Below are 13,643 nucleotides of genomic sequence, written 5' to 3'. Positions count from 1 at the left end.
AACAATTTCTGTAATTTTGTTCAAATGATTTCATTTTTTCTTCATTTAATCCCGTGTATTTTTGGCATATGTGATTTGTTGTGGGTCGTTGACACGAGCTTTCCATTTGCTGCGGGCTGGGAACAGATCTTTTGTGTCATTTGCGATTTGCTACATACTGGTGTCACGAAACCTTCCTAAATTATACTGTAGTGTTTTTGTACATGATTCTGCATTTTTCTGTTTATCATAGCCATGTGGCTTGTCCTGATTGGTTGTTCATTAGGGCACCCAAACCATGTACCTATATATACTCTGTACATGTGCTTGCAGCCGCAAGCTTGACAAAATACAAAAATATACTTTCTTCACTTTCTTCACTTGGTATCGAAGCTGCTATGGCTAACACCGCTGACGATTCTCTCGGATCCGCAAAGAGTGCATCAACACCCAAGACAGATCTCACTCCTCGTTCTCTCAAGATTGAAGAGAGCGCTATGACTTTTCTCGGCCACACTGATGGTCTAAAACTCCAGTCAAGCACAGGTAATCCACTTGGTTCCTTTTGCTCTGTCAAACTGAACCATGAAAACTACTTATTGTGGAAGAGTATGATACTCCCTGTTATAAGAGGAAATCGACTAGAAGGGTTCATCACTGGCATGAAACCCTGCCCACCTGAACACCTTTCCAGCGCGCTAGAAGACGCAACTGGTGTCGAAGTACGACTAAATCCAGCATATGATAACTGGGTTACACAAGATCAAAATCTACTTGGATGGATTTACAACTCCATTGATGTGGAAGTTGCTTCAGAGGTTCTGGGAAGAGAAACCTCCAAAGATCTGTGGGATGACCTCAAGACTCTGTTTGGTGTCCAAACACGATCAAATATCGTCTTTTACAAGAAGGAATTTCGGAGAATGCAAAAGGGTGGTCTTACGATGTCTGAATATTTGAAAACAGTGAAGAAACTAGCAGACAATCTCACCTTGGCTGGCCACTCTGTTGATGATGAAGACTTGGCCTCCCAAGTCCTTGCAGGGCTTGACTCCCTGGAATACAATCCTGTGGTATGTCAGCTGAATGAAAAAGAACACGTGGGGTGGATGGAACTGCAATCTACCTTATTGAGCTACGAGCGTCGCTTGGAGCAAATCCATGGTGGGATGTCCAACTTGAGCATTGGACAAGCAAGTGCAAACTTTGCTAGCGTAAACCCTTCAATGAATCAACACAGAGGCAGGAATCACATGAACCAGAACAATAACAGGCCTTCTGGCAACAGCAATTACAGAGGACGACGTGGTCGATCCGGTGGCAGGAGTGGAAGATCAGGAGGAAACTCAAGACCCATCTGCCAAGTCTGTGGCAAAATGGGTCATACTGCCGCTGTTTGCTACTTCAGGTTTGACAACAACTATATGGGCAATGCACGAGAGCCATCCGCCAGCAACCCTCAAGCAAACATTCACCAACACTCTGCTTACATGGTCTCACCTGAGATGAATTATGATCCTACCTGGTATGCAGATAGTGGTGCAAGCAGCCACGTGACAGGCCACTCTAACAATCTCAGCCACGGAAGTGAATTTCTTGGTAAGGATTCTCTAACTATTGGCAATGGTCATAAACTAAAAATTTTGCAAACTGGTTGTGCTCAATTACCCACAAGACTTAGAACAAATCTATCACTCCGTAACATCTTACATGTTCCTGATATAAAAAAGAACCTGCTTAGTATCTCCCAACTTACTTCTCAGAATAATGTTTCTGTTGTGTTTAACTCACTTGGTTGTGTTGTCAAGGACAATCTGACGGGAGTGGTGCTGCTCAAAGGGAAGCTTAAGAATGGTCTATACCAGCTTGATCTACCTGCTGCCATCAATTCAGCTCTACCTCAAACTTTTCTTTGTCGTACTCTGTCTTTGAATTCCAAAAATATTGAGTCTGTAAACTCAAACAGCTATGGTCCTTTTGTTTCTTCAAAAGAGGTTTGGCATAGGAGATTAGGCCATCCCTCTACTAAGGTTTTGTCTCAAATCTTGACCATTTGCAATGAGAAAGTTGATTTCAATTCCAACCTTGTTTTTTGTGATGCCTGTCAGTATGGGAAATCCCATTTACTTCCTTATCAATTGTCTGAGTCTCATGCCTCAAACATTCTTGATCTTATTCACACTGATCTATGGGGACCGGCACCCACTCCGTCCACTTCAGGCTATAGATATTATATACACTTTCTTGATGATCATAGCCGATTTACCTGGATTTTTCCCTTGAAACTCAAATCTGAAGCTTTTGGCGTCTTTGTTCAATTCAAAAACTTGGTTGAAAACAAATTTGATAGAAAAATTAAATGCCTACAATCTGATATGGGAGGTGAGTTTAGGGCTTTCACTGAGTTTGTCAAGCAACATGGTGTTGAATTTAGACATCCGTGCCCACACACTTCAGCTCAAAATGGGAGAGCAGAGCGAAAACACAGACACATATCTGAAACTGGGTTAACCCTTCTTGCTCAAGCTCACATACCTTATCAATCGTCTCCCTACTCCTGTTCTGAACAACCAATCACCCTTAGAAATACTTTTTGGAAAACGACCAGACTACAAATCTCTCAAAACATTTGGGTGTTCTTGTTTTCCCTGTCTAAGACCCTACCAAAAACATAAGTTTCAATTTCATTCTACCAAATGTGTGTTCCTTGGATATAGTGACTCCCACAAAGGTTTCAAGTGCCTAAGTTCTACTGGTAGACTATACATCTCCAGACATGTAGCATTCAACGAACTTGAATTTCCCTTCCATTCTGGTTTCCTCAATACCAAACAAACTCAGTCAGATGTTGTTATCAATCCAAACTCCTGGCTACATCCTGTCGAGTCTTCCTTACATGTCCAACCCACTTTATCCCCTTCAAACTTGGCAGCCATTCAACAAGCTGACCTTGGAGCATCAGACACTTTCGTTGGAGCCAAGACAGTATCCGAAGGTGAGCAAAACTCAATAACTAACATTTCTCCCAAATCTGAACCATCTAGTCCAAATGTCCTCGAGAGTAGTATTGTACCCTCTATGATTTCAGGTTCACTACCAGCTCACGCACAATCTGATCATGCTGAAGTAACCCAGTTCTCAGAAATTTCAGAAACAACCAACCCTGTCCACCAAATACAAACACGAGCCAAGTCTGGAATTCACAAACCAAAAAGGTTTCCTGCTGAATACCAGTTGTTTACTGTTTCAACTTCTCAAATCCCAACTGAACCTCGAACCACACAAGAAGCCATTCAATCTGAACACTGGTTGACAGCTATGGAAGATGAGTTTAAAGCCCTTCAAAAAAATAAAACGTGGGACCTAGTTCCTTACTCTCCAGCCTATAATCTTGTGGGCAACAAGTGGGTCTATAAAGTCAAGTTGAATGCTGATGGGAGTTTTCAGAAATGTAAAGCACGTCTTGTGGCCAAAGGGTTCCATCAAACACCAGGCATTGACTACAATGAAACATTCAGCCCTGTAGTTAAAGCCTCCACTATAAGAATTATTTTGACCATTGCTGTGTCCAAGAATTGGGTTGTAAGACAACTGGACATCAATAATGCCTTCCTGAATGGAAACCTTCAAGAGACAGTATATATGCAGCAACCTGAGGGCTTTGTGGACAGCAAAGTACCAACCCATGTCTGTAAACTCAACAAGGCTCTCTATGGGCTGAAGCAAGCTCCAAGAGCCTGGTTTGAGCAGCTGAGAAGAACCTTGCTTGAATGGAGTTTTCGAAACTCCAAATGTGACCCCTCTCTATTCTTCTTCAAAAATGACACACAAATTCTCATGGTCCTAATATATGTTGATGACATGATTGTCACTGGCAACAATCCTCAGTCCTTGGAAAAATTCATTCAACGACTGAACAACAAGTTTGCCTTGAAAGATATGGGACATCTTCACCACTTCCTTGGAATAGAAGTCAAGCGAAATGAGACTGGTATGTTTCTTACTCAAACTAGATATATTGAGGAGCTCCTGAGAAAAACAAGTTTGGAGAACACCAAACCTTGTCCTACCCCAGCTGCTGTTGGTAAACACTTCACCTCCCATACTGGTGATCTCATGGTCAACCCCACAGTTTACAGAAGCACCTTAGGAGCTCTCCAATACTTGACACACACCAGACCAGACATCTCCTTTATCGTCAACAACCTCAGTCAATTCCTTCAGCATCCCACTAACACTCATTGGCAGGGAGTTAAAAGAGTACTTCGCTATCTGAAAGGAACTAGAGACATGGGACTTCATATAAAACCATGTGACAGACTAGCTTTGATTGGTTTTTCGGATGCTGACTGGGCTTGTTGCCCTGAAGATAGGAAGTCTGTAGCTGGGTATTGTGTCTTTCTAGGGGATACTTTGATTTCCTGGTCTTCCAAGAAACAAAATGTGGTTTCCAGATCTAGTACTGAGTCCGAATATAGAGCTTTGGCTAATGTCAGTTGTGAACTCACTTGGGTCCAGTCTCTCCTGCATGAGATCTCTTTTCTTCTGCCAACAGTTCCAATAACCTGGTGTGACAACATAAGTGCAGGAGCCCTTGCTGCAAATCCTGTCTATCACGCAAGAACCAAGCACATTGAAATTGATGTGCACTTCATCAGAGACAAAGTCCTGTCCAAAGCACTACAAGTTTGCTACATCCCTTCTCATGACCAGATAGCTGATTGTCTCACCAAACCTTTGTCACACTCACGATTCATCTTTCTCAGAGACAAACTTGGAGTGGTCTGCAGTGCTTCACCACTCACCAGTTTGAGAGAGGCTGTCACGAAACCTTCCTAAATTATACTGTAGTGTTTTTGTACATGATTCTGCATTTTTCTGTTTATCATAGCCATGTGGCTTGTCCTGATTGGTTGTTCATTAGGGCACCCAAACCATGTACCTATATATACTCTGTACATGTGCTTGCAGCCGCAAGCTTGACAAAATACAAAAATATACTTTCTTCACTTTCTTCACTACTGGGATCTTTGATTTGGTACGGGCTCGTGGCTGTACAAGACCAGAACCTATATATTGATTACTAATACCTTCAATAGACTAGCTTTGGAGAACACAATTGAGGAAAGCGAAGAAGTACTGCAAACGCCAATACATACAACATGGCTTTTAGGAACTCCGGCACCAAAGTGTTATTCTTGATGCATCCAGGTCAAAGATAAGCTTGGTAGGAACTAGGAAGGTTCCGGGGTTAGAAAAAGGGATAGGTCAAAAGGTTCCAATAAAACTAGGCATTTATTTTTATTGAAACATTCATGAACCTTCACCTCTCAAGCCACCCCCGAACATCTCCCATGCTACCAAATATTTCTGTACATATTGGGTCAGTTTGGTAAAAAAATTTGTCAGTCTGGTTAAAACTTATAGATGATGATAGATTATAAGTTGTGTAAAATTATATTTAAGTTTAGTTTAAAAGGTAGAATAAAAACTTTAAAAAATGAAAATGGTATAAATCATTATAGTTTGTTATTTTATGATTTTTTTAATAAATTTCTTTCATTTTTTATTATAAATATTTTTATTAAATTCAATTTTAAGTTCAAAATTATAAATTACAATATATTTTTATATAATTTTTAAAAAATTATATATGTTGTTATCTTAATAAAAGAAAAAAAGAAAAACAAACAAAAACTCTAAAATAAGTTTCAATTGGAGTTTGCTCTTTTAAAACATGTAAATTCGTTTATCTAGGGTGTTTGCACTGTGTTTATCCCAAACTTATAGCCTAATTCTCTCTCGCAATTCATTGATGTAGCTTGCAACTAGACAAAATAGTGGGGATTACCTAATTTAGTTGATTTATCTAATTGTCTTAAAGACAATTCATAGTTCATAATATATTTTGGCAACTAAAATTGTCAACGTCCTTCCTCGAGTATCCTTGAATTTCACCAACAAGAGTTGGCATTGTTGGCAATCGACTGGGTTAGACATCTGTATGTCAAAGGTTCAATTCTAATTGCAAACGTAATTGTTTGTGGTATTTTAAAAAAAAAAAATCCTTGAATTTCGTTTTGAAATTGCAAAAATTTTTGTTGAAATTTTGATTAACCAAGACATGCTCCACCGATTGAGGTGGTAAACCTAGTCCACTTCTCCATGCAATTGACATTAGGTTGGATTCCTACCAACCTAAATAATGCCATCCTCCTTTTTCTTTGGGGTCTTATCCATATAAAAGAAACTAGAACTTCCCTAAGTTTTAACCAGATTTCTAACTAGCCCTTCCACTTTTCAAATTCATAGTCAAAGCCGCCATGAGTTTTTCAAATGGTCCATTACAATTGAATAAGGTTATGTTTGGTTGTCATAGTTAATTCGAATGAGAATGAGAATGACCATTACAATGAATATGTTTGGTTGTATTAATAATGAAGATAGTGACGTTGTATTACATTATTTGGTATGCATAATATTTTTGAGAATGGAATGGAAATAAAGTATTTATTGATCCTAATATCCCTATGAGAATTGAAAGGGCATGAGATTTTTTGTTATTTTTGGGTAAAAAATAAATTTTGTTATAAATGTCGACTATTCCTTCTTGCTAGAGAACGGAAGTTCATGGGGTCACCATGAGGAATGATCATTACAATAGTCTTTGTAATGACTATTAAGATTATAATGATCAACGAGAGGTGACTCGGTTGACAATCGACTGGGTTAGGTATATATGTACCCAAGGTTCGATTATAATGTGAAGCATATTTCTCCGCGGAATTTAAAATAAACACTAAAGAAGGATAAGTCTCTTAAAAAAAGTCTTACTATACATGCTATTAGTGACTAATTAATGAAAGTTAAGAAGGATAAGACTCTTATAAATGACAATACCATTCTAACATAGAGGATAGGATAGGTCACCTACTCAGTGCGGTCTTTACGTGCCAAGTATAACAGAAAACCATATAGTTTAATAATATATCAATAATAATTTATTTTTTTTATAATAATAAGATTTGGAGTTTCGAAATTCTTAATTTTTCAAGAAAAATGGGAACCAACACAAATTCACACATTTTCCTGACCTTGTAGATCTGCAAAATCTTTTATTGAGACATATTCATTGTATAAAGATCATCCGAGGGGAGTGTTAAAAACATAATATTATCATGAATGATCCCATATTTCTTTAGTGGTGGGCTTTGTTGTAATTTTATTGTATAAAGACCCGCTGTATTTCTTTCTTTGGACAGCAAAAAATTTTATTTTTATTTTTAAAAATCATAAATTTGTAATAATATAATGTTCATCATAATGAAATCAACGATATATATTTTTCAAATAAAAATTAAATTCAATATGAAAAATACATGACAATTTAAGACCGTCGGATATAAACTTAAAATATTCGATGTTTTGATCTCGATGAACTTATTTATTTTTTGTTTATACCAAAAAATATATCGTTGGGTTCCTTATGAAGAACACTACATATTTATGATTTTTAAAAAATAAAATAAATTTGTTTGTTACCCGCAAAGGGCATTATAGCGGGGACAACTCCACGGCATCCATATTATCTATATTTCTTTTTTGATACCAAGGAGAGGATAACCCGCAAGAACAAACAAAACTAACTTCTCAACATTATTTACCACACACCTACACCAAGAGACCCCAATAACATCTTCTCTTTAACATCTCTATAATATCCGTATTATCTATATTACTTATACTTATTAATTATGTTGTATATCTATAAATATGTATTAAATAAATCATGATTTAATAGGATGATTGGTTAGGTGAGATTTATACGAAGTTTATAACTATAAATACACAATACACGTGTAATGGAAATGGAACAAAGAAAAACACATCAAAGAAAAAAGAAAAGTATTTTTTCACAATCTCTTTTAAAACAAATTATACTAGTAATAACGAATCCTTAATTGTTCAGACTTTCCCGGAAAAAGGGAAACAAACGTAAATCCTCAAGATTTCCCTGACCTTGTAGATCTGCAAAATCTTGTTCATCGATTGGGGGTTGTGGATGGTGGATTTGAGATGCAGATGGGGCGGGAGAGAGAGACGCGCTATGAGAGAAACGGCAATTACGTAGATCATCGTCTTCACGGATATCGAGAGCAGAGTCCTCCGAAGCCTTCTTCATTTTCAACCGGTGCGGGTTTTATCGAACACCGTGTATCCAAATATGACACACCCGTCGGCATCGCAATCAAATATGGTGTCGAGGTAAACATCTCTTGGCGTCGATTCTGCATTGTCGGATAGTGATGAATATCGTTTTCAGTAATTGGTTACGATTATGTGATCGGATTGGTTTGTATGCAAGTCATGCCGAAAATAATTTTTTTTTTTTTTATGGTTGCATAATCCTTAGTTTTAATTCCATAAAAGTGGATTTATTTTTTCCTTCAAAAGAGAATGTGAATGCAGAGATTGCGTAATTTGTGATTATATGAGTGAGTATGTGAATCGGTATAGAAATTCAGAAAGAAGGGTGCGATAATTTGTCTTTGAGGGAACTTTTTTAAAAGTATTTCTTGTAGAATGAGCAGATCATTGAGTTTTGTTAGCTACCTCTCAAGCTCATTCCTTTTTTTGCTTCTACTATTGTCAAGCATGGGTGTGGACAGTTGAGCTAGCTTTAATTTATTATTAACCTTTCAGGTTGCAAGGCAGTTGATGTAGTGTATTGTTTATGATATGTTCAGGTGTCTGACATAAGAAGGATTAATGGCCTGGTTACGGATCGTCAGATGTTTGCATTCGAGTCACTTAAGATTCCACTACCAGGAAGGCATCCGCCTTCTTCTTGCTTGACAAATACCTCTTCTATTCCAGGGTGATGATGAATTACTTTTGCTCATTTTTCTAGGTTGTAATATTGATTTTGTTCTCATGTTTAGGAAATGAAATGAAATGTGTTGTTCTGTTTTCCAATGACATGGATTTTATGTGAACTTCTAGTGGTGTCGTATTGAAGTGTAGCATTTTCTGGGTATGCAAAAATCTGTTTGCTGCTTGCAAATGCTTTTGTGAAGCAAGGTCATTTTTCATAGGATGTGGAAGCAAAGTTCTTGATTCGTGATAGTTGGATGCAGCGTAGTCCAGAAAGCCTTTTGGATTGCATTTAGAATATAAATCAGTGTTGCAAAAAATCTGTGTTTCAGAGTTTCCTTGTTGATAGTTTTTGCTATAGTGATGGTTTGTCAACCATTGTTCTGCTTGTGATTTAAAATTTTGAGAATTTTATCAGTAAGGACATTAGAATCTATTTTTAAGCAATTTTGTTGGTAAAACTATACAAAAACAGTGTGGTTAGCACTTTTCTTATGTTTCCATTTTGGAGACTTAAAATACTAAAGACTAGAAAGAACAAACAGGGAAGCTAGAAGATATAACTTGTGGTGAGATAATTAATGAATGCGCGAATGGTGCAGCTTTATGGTTTTTCTCTCTCTTTCTCATTTGTGCTGGGAAATAACTGGTTGATGTCTCAATTTTTCGAAAAGAATAGAAATTAGGTTTTGCCTTGTGGTGATACATGTACGACTATCTTCTAGGGAGGGTGATGATAACAATTTTATGGTGCAGCAAGGATCTTGACCTTTTAAGGACTCTGGAGATGCTTGCCTGGTTTGTTTGGGTTGATGTCATTCAAGTAGTGTCTGGGTATTTTCCTCAGTCATAGGAAGATGCCTGGGACCATGGTTGAAGGAGGATGACAGGGTGGTGACTTTTATACATGATTTTTTAGTTTTGTCCGTAAGAGGCCATGTTTATCACCATAGCTTTGATTGCACTCAATCATATGTTTCCCTGGTGTGTGACTCTGGACTCTTGGAGATTCTCCTGCTGTCTTTTGTGCTTAACATTTATTTTGCCGCTGGAATCATTATGTTCCTTCCTCTTTGAATTGTACTTTCTTGCATGTGTGACATGGATTTCATACACTATCCCCTAAATTTTCTTACCTTCAGACATGGTAATTTTAGTTCATATTATCTTGATATTCAGTTGAAAACTTATCGAACACCTGAAATTTTGATTTTTTAAGTATATGCTTGGGAAATATTTTTGTATTCTGTTGTTAAATATAGAAAATCCTAGTGCTCTTTTTGATATATTGATATTGTTCAAGATTAAAACCCATTCTTTGGTTCTTTTGGTCCGCAATTTTCATTAGATTGCACAAGTGTGAGAGGGTAGAGAACGAGGGGTTTAAGAAGTAATGTCTGTGCATTAACCATAATAAGTATATCATTACTTTACTGGATCCACCTTTGCTAACAATGATATTTTTTGCAGACAGAATACTGACAGGATCTCAGACTGCCATTTGCACTGTAAGCCATTTGATTCATTCCAGTTCTTCAATTCAAAATCTCCCCAGCGAAAAGTATCCCCTGCAATGAGCACTTTACAAGGATATTATGGGCTTAAACCACCAGGTCAGGATATTACATGTGAAGGTTGTGAAATGAAAACATACAGTAAAGGAGATCCTCTTCTTCAGGAAGATGGTTCGTACCTTTCGCCTTTCCCAGCCACTAACAAGCCTTTAAGCGAACATCGCAAGTCGAAAAGCTTAGTCAATGGCCTTCTGGATCAGAATGGTGGGTTTGCCGAAAATGTGCCTGTTATTGACGATGGGGAAAATGACTTTGAAAAATCAAATGAAAAATTGGTGAGAAGACGTCAGAAATCCGAAGCTGATTTTTCTCGCACGCCAGAAGTGCTACTGAAGGATGAAAATGGCAACGCGGGTGGGTTTTCAATGATAAAAGGAAAAGGTTTAGCCCAGAGACAGAGAGCATCCAGCAGAACTGCTCTAACATCTGATGCTGAATTAGGTGGGATGAACTCAATCCCATTTGTTAACACCGACTCTCATGTGGGCAATGGATTTTCTAGAGTCCGGAAGTCCTCGAGCACACCGAGCTTGCAGGATCAGGAGAATGGCGGTTCATCATCTATCTGGCCAACGTCCAACTGGAACATGAAATCAGATTGTCAAGCCCGTTCCATTGCACCAGCTCCAAGACCAAATTCAACAAATTGGAAAAAAACTGCAGTTGATTAGCTCAGGTTCTACCATCACTCTTATTTGACTCAATCAGTTTTGATATTTATAATTTCAGGCCTTCAATCGCTAGCTGTTCAGAGATTAAATAGTGGTGAAGGAAACAGGGAAAAAAAGGTCAGATTAGTACAATAGAAAGAGAGAACATAATTTTTTTGGCAAAGCACAAGAGGAAAGTCCAGATACATGTAACTTATATAACTGTTTACTATTTATTCACATACATATGAATTTTTCCTGGGATTTTGACATGGATGATATTCTTCTCTTCCCTCAGACTGATGAAAGACATTGGAAAACTACAATATTTAGGAATGAGCATATCACTGTATGTATTTAGCCCCAAATATATGCATGTTTAGTTCTAGTGTACTACTGGTCTTTCATGTCACTGTTATGTTAATGTACATTCTGATCTGAGTGTTTGTGTATCAATACATTGCTAGTTTCAGAATTACAGAGATTATCATCCCTAATGTTTGGCAGGACAGATGTCAGAAACATTTGCTAAAAGTAGAATTCCAATCTTGCTCTCTTTTACACTTGATCTACTTCACTGCCTGTTCTTTTTAGTCTCTCCAAAGCCTGTGATGGGACCAATACCTAAACCACGAAAATTTTCATTTAGGCATCGTGATTCATTCCAATAAAAACACACGGTTTGATAACTTTGTCTAGGCTTGTATGCTGTCCCAAGCCTGGATAAAGGAAGGTTGTGGTAGGTTGGTAGTTAGTGTAAAACTTTACCAAATCTATTTTCCAAAATGATGTTGACATTAGTGAAGATGTTGGTAATATTGTTAAAACAGGTGAATGATGTGGAAGAGTGGATCCGAGATTTTATGTATCTGAAAGATTTTTTTTAGGTTGAAGGAAAATTTTTATGTCATTTATACGATTGTGCATAATTCTGAGTGTTTTAAGAGACAAATATTCAAAAAATGTTTATAGCAGAAATATGAATATATACAACATATATGTGACCATGTGAGAGAATATGATAAGAAATAAGATTATTAAATCTAAGATAGGAGTAGCGCCAACTAAAAATAAGTTTTGACAAAATCGTTTAAAATCTTATGGACATGTGTAATGTAAAAATTGCAATGCAACGATGAGTAGAATCGAATTTATTACAACTTGAAAGATGATATTTGTTTGATAGAACTTATCATTCAGTTTCCAACACCGTGCCAACGAGTTTATTACGACTATAATATAGTACTTTCTAAGGCTCTTTCAAAGATTTTATCGGAAAACCACACCCCCATATACGCTAATAATATTATCCGCTTTGGATTATCTGATTTTCGTGAATACATCCGACCCGCACGGCTTTGTTTTTCCTAAGCCCAACTAATACATGTTAAAGCCCAACTCACTAAGCAAGTCCAACTACTATTGGTCAAAGCCCACCTCACTAAGAAACGGCCTTATTTGTAGTAAAGGGATGTGTTTCGCTTCATAAACCATTCGGTTGAGTCACAACCGATGTGGGATCCTTTCTTAACAAATTTTGCTTGCATAACCGATTATACAGGTCTCTTGATGATTTTTGAAATCATAGGCAAAATGATGAATATTTATTTAGGACTAATTACAAATCACTTTCCTGGAAAAGTAACTTTCAAGTTCACTTTCCCATGAAAACATGCATACTCAATTGATGCCCCATTGAGCCCTTTCTTATCTGATTCTCAGGATTTTGTAGCCTAATCAGAACCTATTGAATATTTAACAAATTTAATTTATCCTTTGCTATTTCACCTGATGTTTTTGACACTTCCATTATGTAACAAACCATTAGACTCCATTTGGTGGTCTGGATAGTGAGCAAAATATACCCACACAAGACAGAATAGCATCAAGAGGAAAAAGGGTAGGGAGAGTAACTCATTTCTACCTTGTTCAGAAAAGCTGCATCTTATCAAATATATACACACATACATATACATTGAAATGAAAAGTTAAGATTTCCATTGAAATTGCACAAAATGTAACAGCAAATAACACGAGACATCATATCCTTGTCCTCAACTTATTCGTCGTGCCAAGAAAACCATCCAGATCATGAACGGGGAACTCGTAACAACTTAAGTTCTACTGGTTGGGCTTGGTAATGATCTCCAATAAGATCCCCTCTTCAGAGAATACATTCCATATACTCATTCACTAATCTCATCTCTATGACTGTTCAACATATAATCATTCCCTAGTCTCCATCTCTGTAACTATTGAACAATCAAAAAGTGAATAACTGTCGTTACCAGTATCACGACAACTACAAGGAATTCGCACACTGCAAAACAGTTGCGTTTATCATCAATTCCACCGTTGGGTATTATAGCAAGGTGACCCATCCCCAGGCACACTTTCTAAGCATTAGCATTTAGCTCTAAAAACCAAAAATCAGTTTTGCAGCAATTTTTTCTCCTCTAATTTATGATTTCTCAAAACCAATCTTAGCACAATTGACAAAGGGAAAGAAACCAAGTGGACAATGAACTTACTTCTACAAGAGAGCTATTTGACGACCAGCGCTACA

At 37.3% G+C, this 13,643-nt stretch overlaps 1 protein-coding gene across 1 annotated transcript; it reads left to right on the top strand.

The window, feature by feature from the left end:
• The first annotated feature begins 7,888 nt into the window (after positions 1-7,888).
• LOC119998190 lies at positions 7,889-11,552 on the top strand. The gene is made up of 3 exons (XM_038845442.1): positions 7,889-8,244; positions 8,727-8,857; positions 10,324-11,552. Exons 1-3 carry the CDS (start codon positions 8,056-8,058, stop codon positions 11,096-11,098), a joined length of 1,095 nt encoding a protein of 364 aa, XP_038701370.1. The 5' UTR covers positions 7,889-8,055; the 3' UTR covers positions 11,099-11,552.
• Positions 11,553-13,643: the final 2,091 nt, after the last annotated feature.

This window comes from Tripterygium wilfordii, chromosome 5 (genome assembly GCF_013401445.1).
Source record: "Tripterygium wilfordii isolate XIE 37 chromosome 5, ASM1340144v1, whole genome shotgun sequence".
NCBI lineage: Eukaryota > Viridiplantae > Streptophyta > Magnoliopsida > Celastrales > Celastraceae > Tripterygium > Tripterygium wilfordii.
This window is presented reverse-complemented; position numbering and strand designations above follow the sequence as displayed.

Coding starts and splice junctions, on each gene's coding strand:
- LOC119998190 (XM_038845442.1), top strand. CDS start 8,056: ATGCAGATGGGGCGGGAGAGAGAGACGCGCTATGAGAGAAACGGCAAT. Junction 8,245..8,726: donor CAATCAAATATGGTGTCGAG/GTAAACATCTCT, acceptor TGATATGTTCAG/GTGTCTGACATAAGAAGGAT. Junction 8,858..10,323: donor AATACCTCTTCTATTCCAGG/GTGATGATGAAT, acceptor TATTTTTTGCAG/ACAGAATACTGACAGGATCT.